The following is a 13,298-nucleotide window of genomic DNA, read 5'->3' as shown; positions in this document are numbered from 1 at the left end:
ATGTGGTTCGATATTCAGTTTAGAAATTTAACTTCCTTGATTTAAGACAGACACGAAAAACAGTCGTGAAAGAAAAAGACAAATAATAAATTAAATTACAATCAAATTTACTCAGCATTGAGGAGAAGAATCGGTTCCTAAGAAAAAGAAAATGTTTTATATCACTCGGAAATTCTCGTCAGTTTCTCGATCATTTCCCATGTGCACGAAATGAGGAAGGGATATTATAGATATTATTGGGTTTCCCAATACTACTAACGGAGACGCTTACATTCGGTTCTACCAGATTAGAACACGTCGGTCAACGAACTCGCCTTCGATATACGCTCGAGTCCCCTTCGATATAATTAATCGACGAACTCTTTGAAAGTTTAATAACGCTCACAGAATTGATGACGCAGTAGAGATCCGCGGAATTCAGTCGACATTGCGAAGCTTGGCGGTCGAGGTGAAAGGTAAAAGAGAGAAAAGTTTAAATGGTTCCCACTTTGTACAGCTAAGTCTAGATCACGCGGCAGGAAATTCCTTATACGGCGATCGTTCCGCTGGGAGATTAAGGTGATAAAGTTGTATCTTGACTTGTTCCGCGATCCAAACTGACGAAATGCCGAACGGTAAGGACTCGTGGCGATTTATTTAACAAGGAAGCGTGTAATAAGGAAAATTTCGCGTGCTTCTAATAGATATTTTGTGAGGAAGCGACTAAAAATTATAGCGGTAGTGTAACATAGGTATCTCTCTCCCTTTCTCTTTGCATATAACCGCATGAACTATATAAGATGAAATATATATATATATATAAATTATTTAATTTTCTTTTCTTGCAAATCCTGTTGCAGAAAGTACAATAATTGTCTCGGGAACAATACCGTAACTATTTTCAAGAAATCCTCCACGTATTATACATACGAAATGCGTGAACTGATGAAAGGAAATTCTTTGCATAAAATCGTGGAAAAGTACCGCAAGATAATTCACGCGTAATACTCATTTTGTGCAAATACGTAGTGGCTAATTACTACGAGCAACTCGTACATAGAGTTGTGTACTCTTTTATCGCGCGTCGGTTGTTGCTTTACCAATTCAATTTTTCACACATACGCGGATGAGAATACGATAAGAACACATCTTTGGTAAATAATGGCTAATGCAGTAAATAATGATCTAATTTAAAAAAAAAAATTTTTTTCTTGTACACGTGATAACATTTCATCTTTTAAACTATTGTTTTATTCTTAATGAAACATTTAATAATTAATTATTCTATTTCCGTAATGATAACGTTCCTTAAATGGAACTATAGTTACCTCACGGTAACTATAATACCATGGTCTGTTCAATATAAATTTAAGAATCATAATTTTTTTTTAAGTCAGAATCGTCGGGAAGGAAAACCCGATCTTACACGACAAAAGAGCGGAAGATGTGTATGGTATGCACATATACATATACAAATGTACGTGGGCAACCTACGTGTTCGGCGTACACATAGTAGCCGTCCGTGAATGTACACGCGGGCTGCAAAGTGTTACGTTTGTTACATGGTGGTCGCGGTATGTGGGTCAGGAAGCCGGCGTTACTAACAAGTGACTCGATTCGAGGTGAAGCGACATACACCGCTAGCTTTCGTCGCGCCGAATTTCCACCTTCTACCAAATCTGGCCTCGCCGCTTTTCGATTCAATACTTAATACGATCGTGTTTCGTAAAGATGACCGCGGAGATAATGCCTTGTATTCTCAGTTCCGCGAGACTGGCGCACAAAGTAGCTCGAATCAGCCCCGTCGAGAATCACACGGTTAATCCGATGCGATCCACATTGCAGCGTACATACGCATCGGGAAGTGACCGGTCAAGGTAAAGTGTTGAATAATTTAGCAATATTTGAAAACGGTATTTTTATCAAGCACGTGTATCTTCAGGCACGGAATAACATTGTATATAAACGTAGTAATAGTTCCTTTTTTTTTAATGTAATAAAATAATTCCTATTTAATTAAAAATATATTTACATTTGTACATGAAAGTGAATATTTACAATTTGTAAGAAATATTCCATATAACTCGTGTTGTATCTGTGAACATTGGTTACGAGATCTTCGCTGTTCTGGGAGACTTCAATGCGCGGTACTAAATGTGTCGCGGAGCTCTGAATGCTTCCTCACGCATTACGTTTTCTGCATCAAGTATGCGGCCTACGTTTTGATCCTCGTTTCGCTATCGGTCGAGTATTTGCTCTACCGCAAAGTAGAATAAGCAAGAGCTAAAGAGGATCAAGAATCTCGCGTGGTTGTCTCGGTGCAGCGCGTTCTAAAATAACCGGCGATGATGAATGCGACGCATGCGATCGTATGCGGCGGCGTAGACGATGAGTGGTCTCATGCTCTCGCGTATTTATTTTCTAATTGAATAATCGATCGCGACCTCTCTTCTCGATCGAGTGGCACGGAATGCGGTAGGCAAACTATGCATCGTTGCAAGAACCCGGTTACGTGACTTTCGACTTATTCATTGCTATTCTCTTTATAAGATACAGATTATGAATATAAATATAATGTGAAAGTACACATTTAAATCTTAAAGTATATATTATCATGAATCTTCCATGTTTAATCAACTTCTATACCTATTTTTTTAAGTCAGAATCGAGAGAAGTTTTTCAAAATTGTAAAAGTAGTATAATTAAATTATACACACTACATTTTATTTTGTCCAAAATAAAGTACTTACAAACATTTGTTTTAGAAACTTGGAGATTCAGAAACTTCTGTCTCTAGAAATTTTTTGAGCCGTTTTAAATAGATCAAAAAGATGTGAGATATATCCATGATATCAAAAAGACACCCTTTTTTTTAGTATTATAAGATTTTACTTTATTTTAAAGATATACTATTGAGCATAATAAATTACTCATAAGCTTTAAAAAATTGCTTAACTTCTCCATAAAATTATTCGAAAGTCGTACAATCACTAATTAGTTCATGTATTTTACAGCATTAAAAAATGAAAGTAATTATAATCTAATAATTTATATTTCATATCGTGTTGTTAAAACATATGTTTTCGAATTAAGTAAGAATAATGATTTAATATTTACGAACGCATGTAGGAAATATGGGAATGTATCTGCAATTCTTCCTTTACAATTTTCCGAAATACTTACAAAGTAATGCTCGCTGAAATAAATTCCAACGTGAAACACTTTTAAAACGCATGTAGACTATTAAATTTCATGGTTGTGTTGATCAGCACGCATGAGGCGTTCTACAAAGATAGAATTATGGACGCTCCTCATTGTTAGCATCACGCAGAAGCCATAATTAACGTGGATGAGGAAGTGCTGAGGGTTAGGCAAGCGGGTTTAGGGTGACGCGGTTGGGTGATCGCCTTCTTAGTCCTTCCTGCTTAAACGCAAGGAATCTAGTTCTTCCTGGCCTGTGAAGAAACAGGACGCAACATCTAAACAGTGTCTAATTTTATATACTTTTTTATTTTTAACTTTATTCTTAAAAAATTATTTTTTGCAATACATATAAAGAAATAAATAATATGTAATAAAATTCACGTAGGATTAGTGCACCATTTATGGCCACCAGGATTTTCGACAAAATAAACGTGTTTCTATTTAATTTTTTTATTTTCTAATGATTTTAATTACTTTAATGTATTTTTAAGAATTAAAATTAAAAGAAAGAATTTTTCCGGGCAAATAATTGTATTGCATTTAAATAATTAATTTTATATAACTGAATATTACAGATGCACGTTTTGCGAACAATATTTAACATTTATTTCTTACTTTTTAAAAATAAACACTTAATTTCGACGTAAAAATAATTCTACATTTGTTAGTGAGCAGTACTCTCTAAATTTCTTAGAGTGAAAATACTGCCACTACAATTTTTCGAGTGATTTTTCACTCAATAAGAGTTAGAATTCACTCTAATAGAGTAAATTTTTAACTTTTATTAGGGTAGAAAATCACTCGAAAAATTATAGTGGCAGTATTTTTACTCTAAGAAATTTAGAGAGTATGATGAACAAGAATGCTGTAAAAATAAATTCTTCCATTTACATAGCGCAAATATGAATCTTAGATTAAATATAATTCGAAATATTTATTGAAGTGGCCAGAAGTAGAGCAATAGCCATAAACAATGCACTAATCCTAAATAATTTATATAAACTTTAGAAATGTTTTGATTGCGTATGAAGTTTGTATTTTGATTCTAGTACACATTTTGTAAGAAATATCTTTCTTCCGTGATTTATATTTAATTCGTCGCGTTACGAAAAAAAAGTTATTTACGCACGTACAAATTACGGTCCCACTTGTGCTTTTCGCAAAATTATACACATTATTCTTCTCAATGGCGAGTACGTTGCCACAAATTGCCGTAGAATTTCCACGAGTTTTCACAATTGCGTACACTCACGGGAACTCTACATATGTTATTTTCTCCGAGATACCTTGTTTCCATTTCTACGGTCTCATGTCCCGAGCGACGCACTTCGCCCTGTGAAACTGCAATTATATCCCGTATGACGATTGTATACTGGTAATTATCAATTATCGTGCGGAATAGAAACTCGAGAATTATGTGAATCCGGAGGGATTTATACATGTAATCTCTAGAATTAACTTTGACGTAAAGTATCGGTTATAATAACTCGGATTAGACGTTTTCGACATTTTACCGTAACAACAACACGTTACGCGATGCATGTAATGTGAGTAATATTTTGTCGTATTTTTGCTGCAATGTCACTAGCACTTTCTTATGAATTTCATTAATATACAATTACAAACAGTCAAATATAATTAATTTAACATATTAACCCATACAGAACAGACTTTCTGAATAACAAAAAATTAAAAAAATTTTTCTTTAATTTTTAAAGTGTATTAAAGGTTTTTATTGTATTATTAATATTATAAATCATCCTTCATCTTCTTTATTTTTATGCATACTTTAATTATGTAAAAGAATTTCTAATACACAAATACGAAAAGTCGGCTGTTTCCTTCGAGTGCGTTCACCCTCACGATTAGGAAATAGTCGATCCGCACATATTACACACGATATTTTTTATTACCTATGCATCGAAGCATAGTCTTTGAGTGTGAATTAACAGGTTATCCAAAGTAAGGTTCGTGGAGGCGACGAAGTGTCATAAGTTGTCGTATGGATGTTGCGAGATGGCGATGAAATCTTGGTAGTGCCTGCGGGAGTTACCATATACGTGTCGCGAAATGATGTGCCTGTAGTACGACGCGAGTGTGGCAAAGTTGAGAGAGCTGTGAAAGAATGATCAAATGTGAGGGAATAGTCGTGAGGAAATGATTCCTACACGACTTTTCTGCACACTTGATCGGTGGGGAAATGAGTTACTTGTGCGGGAAAACTGACCGTGCACAATCGGCAACTTTACAGCCAGCAGAGAGCCACGAAAAGGACCGCACTTTCGATGCACGCGTAACAATGAAAATTTCTAGTTCTGATTCTAGTTTTAATTCTAAGTTTTTTTATTAAAAAAATGGTGACAGTTTTCCCTTTAGGATTACTTTCAGGAACAAACGATTAAATCTAGTAAATACGAGCATTGATTACAAATTTAATAATTATACAAAATTGAAACAAAAGTATGTTTGAAATTATTGATATTTTTAAATAAGATACGATCTTCTCTAGGTACTGTCCTTAAAAATTATAATAAATATTTTCCTTCTTTTCGTATAACTGCGGGAGATTTTACCTGCTGCATCTGGTGCATGCATTCTTCCAGATTCATCATAGGCAGGACCGACCGAAAATTCCTTCTTTATAAAAAATGACCACAGTTAATCCTACCATCCTAAGGGATCGTGTTCTCGCTGCTCGGTGACGTGTTGGCTTACAGGTTGGCCTGAATACCGGAGGAGAGGCGCGTAAGTGGAAGGGGGGGATGAACAGTCAGTCAGTCGCACAAGCCAGCCTCGTTCCTGATGGCAACCGGCACACCGATCGTTACCCGCCGAGGTGGTGGTAGCAGGGAACGACAGGTGGGGGAGCAGAATACCTGGATGACTTCCTGCTGGGGAACAGGCGCCTCAGTCTTCAGGTAAGAACGTCCGACGTCGGTTACAGAGAGTCTGTGAGAGAAACGTCCACGAGTTCTATCCAGTAGGCGCACGAGTAGCACCATCATCATCACCACATTAACCCCGTTCGAAGATACCCGCGGGGAACAGACTCGCATGCGCGTTTAGTCGATTCTCGCGCTTCGAGTTTGGGCGATCGCGTTCAGTGAAAGAAAACTAAAGAGAGGGTCGCTCGCACACCCCGAAATGACGTTTTCTCTGAGGTGCATTCGGTGAATTTAACGGAGTGCGCTCGTTAACGACGTATTAATTATTGTTCCGAATCGGAATACCGGTACCGGAACAGCTTCCGCGACAGTTTTCTGGAACAAGAGGACGTCAAGGCCGGAGATTTACGCACGAAATGGAACGCAGGACGCTTTGGTTGCTTTTCATCACTTTAGTTGTGAAAGGTGCGTGAATTTTGTTTAACGTTTATTTAGTAATCGATTATCGATATGTAGCTATTAAATGATTGTTGTGTAAAAATATGCTAATATTAGAAAACATATTTGTTATCATTTGGGATAACGTGGCTTTTAAAGATAGTCAAATAACAATATACGGAAATTATATATTTTACATATATTTAAACAATTTACTGACATTTCAATGTTATCGTAATATCTTTGAACTATATAAATTAGCTAGTAAAAATTTATGATTAAATAGACAATTTTTAGCAGACCGATTTGAAGTAATATTTCTATTAAAAATAAGTATAAAAGCCTTAATATTCGACACGTAACAATTAAAATATATACATAATATAAATTAACGCACATAAAAAGAACGATTTTGTTGAAGTATATTAAAAAATTTGCCTGAATAATAAATCGGAAAATAATTTTATTGGATTATTAAAATAATTATGAAGAATATTTTAATATGATGAGCAATATTACAAAGAGTCTTATTCTAGCGACCAGTTTGAACGTCCTACGTAATTATTTATATAAGAAGACACGTACTTACAAATATGTGAACAACACACTTGTATCTAGTGCTTGCATTGCATAAAATAAAATGCGATATGAAATCGGTCATTTTCATGATTGCTTTAATCGCGCTTTTGTGTAACGCTTCATTATGAATTTTCCATACAACGTAATTGGATATCTTTTTAGAAATTTTTAATATAGCGGATAGGCATTTCGTGTAAAGATGGATTAATCTCCCGTGGAAAATATAATGGCTCATTAACGCACTAGGGAAATTATAATAATCATTACTGCACCCTATTCACTTGTCGCTTTCTAAACGCCAAGATATTTAATGAGTCGACTGATTATGAGACAATGCTTACAGTTCGTAACGATATTCTCTATTTTCCGTATCATTGAGGCACTCTATTTTGCGGAACCGTCGACGAAACTATCGCTAATCAGGCACGCATGTACAATGCGGCAAATGTTCGTTACAAATTAATCTATATGATCTAAATACTGAAGCCAACTTTCGAATTTTGTTCGAGTTATATACAGGCGAGTTATGAAGTCAATATAAATTTTGCTGGGATAGATAGAATGAATTTTCTAAAATAGAAAAGTTTGCTTATACTTCTTAAAATAATGTACATAATTTTATTATTATTAACGTACATAAATTTAAAATAATGAATATAATTTTATTCACATCGGGAGTGCGAAAAAAAATATTTATAGTAATATATGCAACTTTTATGATATAAGATATGCATGCTTTTTCTACGGTAACTGATAGAGATATCATGCGTGTAATTCAATTCGGGGTCAAGATCATCCCACGCTCGTGGCGTTATTGAACTTAACAACGGATTACCGAAGCAGTCGTTTACATATGCAATTCGCAGACGAGAAGTATCTGAAAATAACCGAAGCTTCTTCGCTAATTAGCGCATGATGTATGTAATGTGTGCGCGTCGTAATCTGCGAGTATTTCGTGAGAGGATACACACCGATTCTTCTTTATCTGATCTAAAATTTCACTCGGCGTCAGCGTCCGTAACGACAAACTGGATCTGCATTAAGGATCACTTAAATGATAAAGCGATTGGTAATCGGCAAAATATCGATTTATTTAGTGCCAGATGACGGTTAAAAATTTCTTATATAATCTCATTTTTTACATATAATGGTTATAAATAATATAATTATTCTTTAAAAATTATTTTCTTACCTTGATGCGATTGCGCGCTGTTTCACGAGATCCTGCGAGATAGTCCATTTCGCAGATTCAATTTCTGTCTCTCGTCCGGTTAAGCGGGATAGTTCTTCAACGTCGTGTTAGCTGCAAGACATCGGCTACGTTAGCTACGGAGGGGCACGTGTTCGCCGTTGCACGCATAAACGCGCGTCTCATAAATGAGACGTGACGTACTCACGCAGCACGCGTTCTCATCTCCATTGCACACGCAGGTAATCGACTTTCCACGATCCTCGCTCGTTTTTCCACGGCATGGAAAGTGGCCGGCGGAGTGACTTTATCGCGGTAAAAATAACGTGAGAAGTTCGCGAAGATTTGTAGCCCGACTATCACTCGGTCGCGAGACGCGGTCGTGAGGAAAGTCGTTTACCCATTTATACCTGCAACGCGTTACCGCGAAGTGTGTGTACAATTTTTAATTACAAGGTACACTGAATTTACGCAGGATGTACCCAAAAATATGATCCTTCTTCTATTCTATGTTATTTAACGGCAAATTTCATTAAATATTATATGTTTTGGCTTTGATAACAAGTTTAATCATTTTTATAATTCTTTATTGATCGATTTCACATTACAATACATTACATCTAAGTGCAGCCTGCACTTTTGTTATTATATTACAAGTCCTTGTTTCTTTGGAAGTTCCTACGGTTTCTCTTACAGCAATTAATGTAAAAAAAATTGGACACACGAAGGAGAGATCCTCTCGTCATTTCTTGATTTACATTTTACTTTAACGCGTACGAGACCACATCTGTAGGTTAATGACCGAGATTGTCTCGCGGTAAAGTGGCGGTTACTTGCATTTCCCACGTGTCGCCGTGCGCGTCAAACTTTTTTTTTCTTCCGCACGCTCTTCAAACACTTCCTCTAACCGCACGTTCTCGACCAGCTGCCTTCTTCCAATTGCCGTTGAGTCATATCCATTATTGTCCCCTAGAGAACGTGTCGTTTCCTGTTGAAAATAAAAAAGATCAATGCTGTCGTTATCGTTAAATCGATCGGTGTCAGGTGTCACTTAGGATGTGCTTTGGTTTCAACATTACTCATTGTTTTATCAAGTTAACTTCTCATTGTTGACAGATATTCATTATTACAGATATTCATATTCTCGTTTCAACGAAATCTAAATTAATTAATAAGTAAACAATTAATATTAGGTCAGTGCAAAAGTTTTGGACGTTGATCTTGTTACAATGTAATTTGTTACAAATTACGATCCTGCAGATAATATGTGAATTATATATGTTGGAAGTATTATATTGGAAAAGTGACATCAAGAGCTGTATATTAAAAAAAATTGATGCTGTTTGAGTTATTTACAGCTCCAATAAAGTTAAAAATGCAATCCCAATCAAAACAATAACTATAACCATAAATAATTAAAATAAAATTTAATAATAAATAATGTATATAATTTATAATTATTACTTATATATAATATTTATATTTAATTTTAAATTCTAAATTTAATGCACTAATCTGCCAAAGTAATTTTATATAAATTTTTTATTTTTAACATTTTGTATCAGCAGAAATATATCCGTGTTTTATAAGTCATTACAAACATCATCGATGATATTAACAAGTGCATTTGACTTGCTAAATAATGTCATCAGCGCTAGACTTAGGTATTACCGCAAGTTTAGAAAAGAATAGAAACGCAGTTTTTAAACGTTTTTAAACAATTTTGATTTATTTTAATGCAATTTATTTTGTATTAAGTTTCTCATTAATACTTAAAAACATTATTGATAATATTATATGTATATAAATAATGTTTTTTTTAATTTAATAAAAATATTTTTATTTTTATAATTATTTATAATTATCGTTGCGATCAGTCAAAAAGAATTGATAGTAGCGTTGAGTGCTAAATCTATTTTTATTTATGATGTTAAAAATGTCTCAATTATTCGCTTTTTAACCATTGTTAGGTGATTAATATATATAATACATAGAAACAGTATAATCAACTTTTGATTCTCAGAATTATTGACAGAATTGTTGGTTCTCGTGACAAGTGTATGCACTTCCGTCGTATTATAGAATTAATCGTAGCTTCGCGCACATATGGCTCACACGTATCGCACCTTTAAAACAAAAGGCCGGTGCGTTTAATTAGCTCGGCTCAGTACCCAATTTCCCACAATTCCGTGAAATAACGGGAGTACCCGGCGAGCAGGCAGGAAAAAGAAGGCGACGTACCTTTTCTCTTCTATTTATGCCCTGATTATCTACTTTTCTTACGGCGTGGGCGAAACACCGAACATTGAAAATCACGTGTTGAACTACATACGAACAAAAGCTGATGAGTGCAAGTCAATAGAATCTGTGAGAAACGAAACTTGGTCACAGTAAAAAGAAAAGTATTTATATAGAATCATATATTTTGCGTACACAGAAAGAGAAACTCCTTGATCATTAATAATATATAATTAATCCAAATTGAGTATAATTATGAGCCTAAAAATTTTGGCAATCTAAATTTAAAATAACAAATTTTTGTATATTTTATAATATAATTTTTGATAAGGCATTTTTGCATTTTCTTTTCAAAACATGTGAAATTATTAATATAATAATAATTATTATTATTTATTATAAATGTACAGTATTAAATAATATAACAATTTTTTAATACAAAATTGTAACGTGCAATTGTATTTATTTATCGAAATAAAGCTAATTTTTCTTATCAATAATCGATTATCCTAGGTTATTCAGTTTTAACGATAGTTTTATAGAAGATTTATACAATAAGGGTTACGTTCAAAAAGTAATTATCCAAATTTATGTAATCTATGTATTTATACGGTATTTAGATTCAAATGTGATTACAATGATTGAGCGTTTCAACTTTATGTACTCCGAAAGTACTGTAATTGCAAGCTATAGCTCCGTATTGTCATCAAAAACAGAGTTTTACGTGCAAATAACCGAATTCGACAGTAATACTGGTAATCTGCTAAATGTATTTGTTACGGTGGTAAGACAAGATGATAGATACGACAATCGTTTCGTTTTAGGGATAACGGTGAAATAGCAGTGATCTGATATTTACACCGGAATAACTTTTATCCTTTCCGCGATTCCGACGTCTTTGTCTCCATTCTACTGTCCTACATAGGCTTATTTACTCAAGGCACGTGCCACTTACCACTGTGTTTCAAACGATTTATCTAAATATATAAAAGATTCTTGTAAAGGAAGATTTAATAATAACGTAAGAGGAGAATATGATTACGTTACGTGCGCGCGGAACTTCGCAATTGGTGATTGTAGAATTCTATTAGATTTCTCACGATTTTTGACCATTTCCTTTTAATTCTCGCAATCCTCCATCAGCGCTATTACTCTTGTAATAATTCGTAGCTTAGTGTGATTCATTTTTTTGCATCGTAAGATGTGGCTGGTTGTCGGCTCTAATCGATTCCTTGGTAATTCGCGATCCACGTGGCTGCATACGTTGATGGCAATCATGTATAAATGCCGGTAGGATGAAGTATTTTTCAAATCAACCAGACCTCGGCTGCAGGTTCTGCCCCGGTTTACGGCTTAACAATTACGATGATGCCAACTAGCAACCTACATTAGGCGGATATAACGAACAGTTACTGTTCATATTTATTTTAATAGCACAACCAACGGTTTCCGCAAACAATTTAATCTATAATTTGGACTTTTATTTACAGTTAAAAAAACGTTACATGATTAAGTTATAACAAAATTCTCGTGTGTGTTTTTTTTTCAATCTGTCATGATTACTTTCGATATATTATAAATGCGATCTTTTATTGAAAAATTTGATCTGCAGAATTGAAATCATATAGTAAGCAGATAATTGGATTCTCAATTAAAAACCATCACGTTTGCCCACTAACAGTATTTATGTCCGTAATTTTTTGCTAAAAAATTAATCACGTGTTACTGAAGCGGATGGAACTCACTTGCCGCTCATAAAGTGGTTGTGCATTTCCCTTGGTGCAGGTTATAAATCTGCTGGTTATTGCAATCTTTGTTTTTCGTGGCGCGTGCACGTAATGCATCCTGCATTCCCTGCAGGAATATGAACATGTAACGTGCGTATCGCAACACGAGGCGGATAATGTAGCACCTGCTTCGCGCGTGCCTTACATCACTGCGATCTTTATCGATCGGCTTCCTCCTCCTCGAAGAAGACCGAACAACGAAATCGAAATAGGGAATTTAGTGTCGAAGTAAGAAATTTATGATGCATTTATGAGACAATAGAAAGTAATAAATCGTAAAAACAATAATGACAACGCGAATTGCATCTTTATTGAATTGTAATTTTGTTTTTTACGTCTATAGTCAAAAGTAACCACTCTGTCTTATAGTATTTAATTGGTTTGAATTAATGTAAAATTAATGTAAAATCTGGATTCTGAGGCAGGATATAGAAGAATTTATTTGTTTTATGAAGAGTGCTTTTGCTTTTTATGAAATATGTATCATTTAGTAATTTGTTAATTATTATTATGATTTTCTTTTATAAGCATTCTTTGGTTTCTTCACTAGGAATTCCCATTTGCGATCTCTTTCAATGAATATTATTTTAATTGTACATCGGTAAAATTTACATTGTAAAAATTACATTAAATATACTTTAATTTTATTTTCTTTTATCTTCATATTTCTCTTTATTGCATATTCTGATTTCACAATAGCGCTTGCTAAATAGAAGAAATATGATGTGATAGTGATATAATAATGAAATTAACGGGGCTCGCTACTCCATCTGCTTAACTTCCTCTTGATCATTCTTTACGCGGCTGGCCGGCTGGTTGACCGCTCCGTGAATTCTCGTTGGCGCATCGTACGCGTGACTATAAGAACGCACGATAAATATGTTAATTGAATAGTGCGAACCGTTACGCACTCAACCCACGGAGCGTCGATTGTGCGTTGTTGGCGATAGCACCGTTTGGTTGCTCGTTTCGAATGGAATGCCATCCCTAAATCGCCAA

The 13,298-nt window shown here is 34.6% G+C and overlaps 1 protein-coding gene across 3 annotated transcripts in view; it reads left to right on the top strand.

Annotated features, from left to right (window-relative positions):
- LOC105839437 overlaps positions 1-13,298 on the top strand; it is a 62,224-nt gene that overhangs the window by 21,864 nt on the left and 27,062 nt on the right. For 2 of the 3 annotated variants that reach the window (XR_004962073.1, XM_028194085.2), the window contains exon 1: positions 6,114-6,533. The exons of the other annotated variant lie outside the window; for it this stretch is intronic. Coding sequence is in view for 1 of the 2 variants with exons in the window: in XM_028194085.2 (XP_028049886.1) it covers positions 6,485-6,533 (49 nt within the window). In the remaining variant the exon portion in view is untranslated. Of the gene's footprint in view, positions 1-6,113; positions 6,534-13,298 lie in introns of those variants that run through there. 3 annotated transcript variants of the gene reach the window in all.

The sequence above is a fragment of the Monomorium pharaonis genome, chromosome 2 (genome assembly GCF_013373865.1).
Source record: "Monomorium pharaonis isolate MP-MQ-018 chromosome 2, ASM1337386v2, whole genome shotgun sequence".
NCBI lineage: Eukaryota > Metazoa > Arthropoda > Insecta > Hymenoptera > Formicidae > Monomorium > Monomorium pharaonis.
The sequence above is the reverse complement of the archived record's forward strand: the minus strand, read 5'-3'. Positions and strand labels throughout refer to the sequence as shown.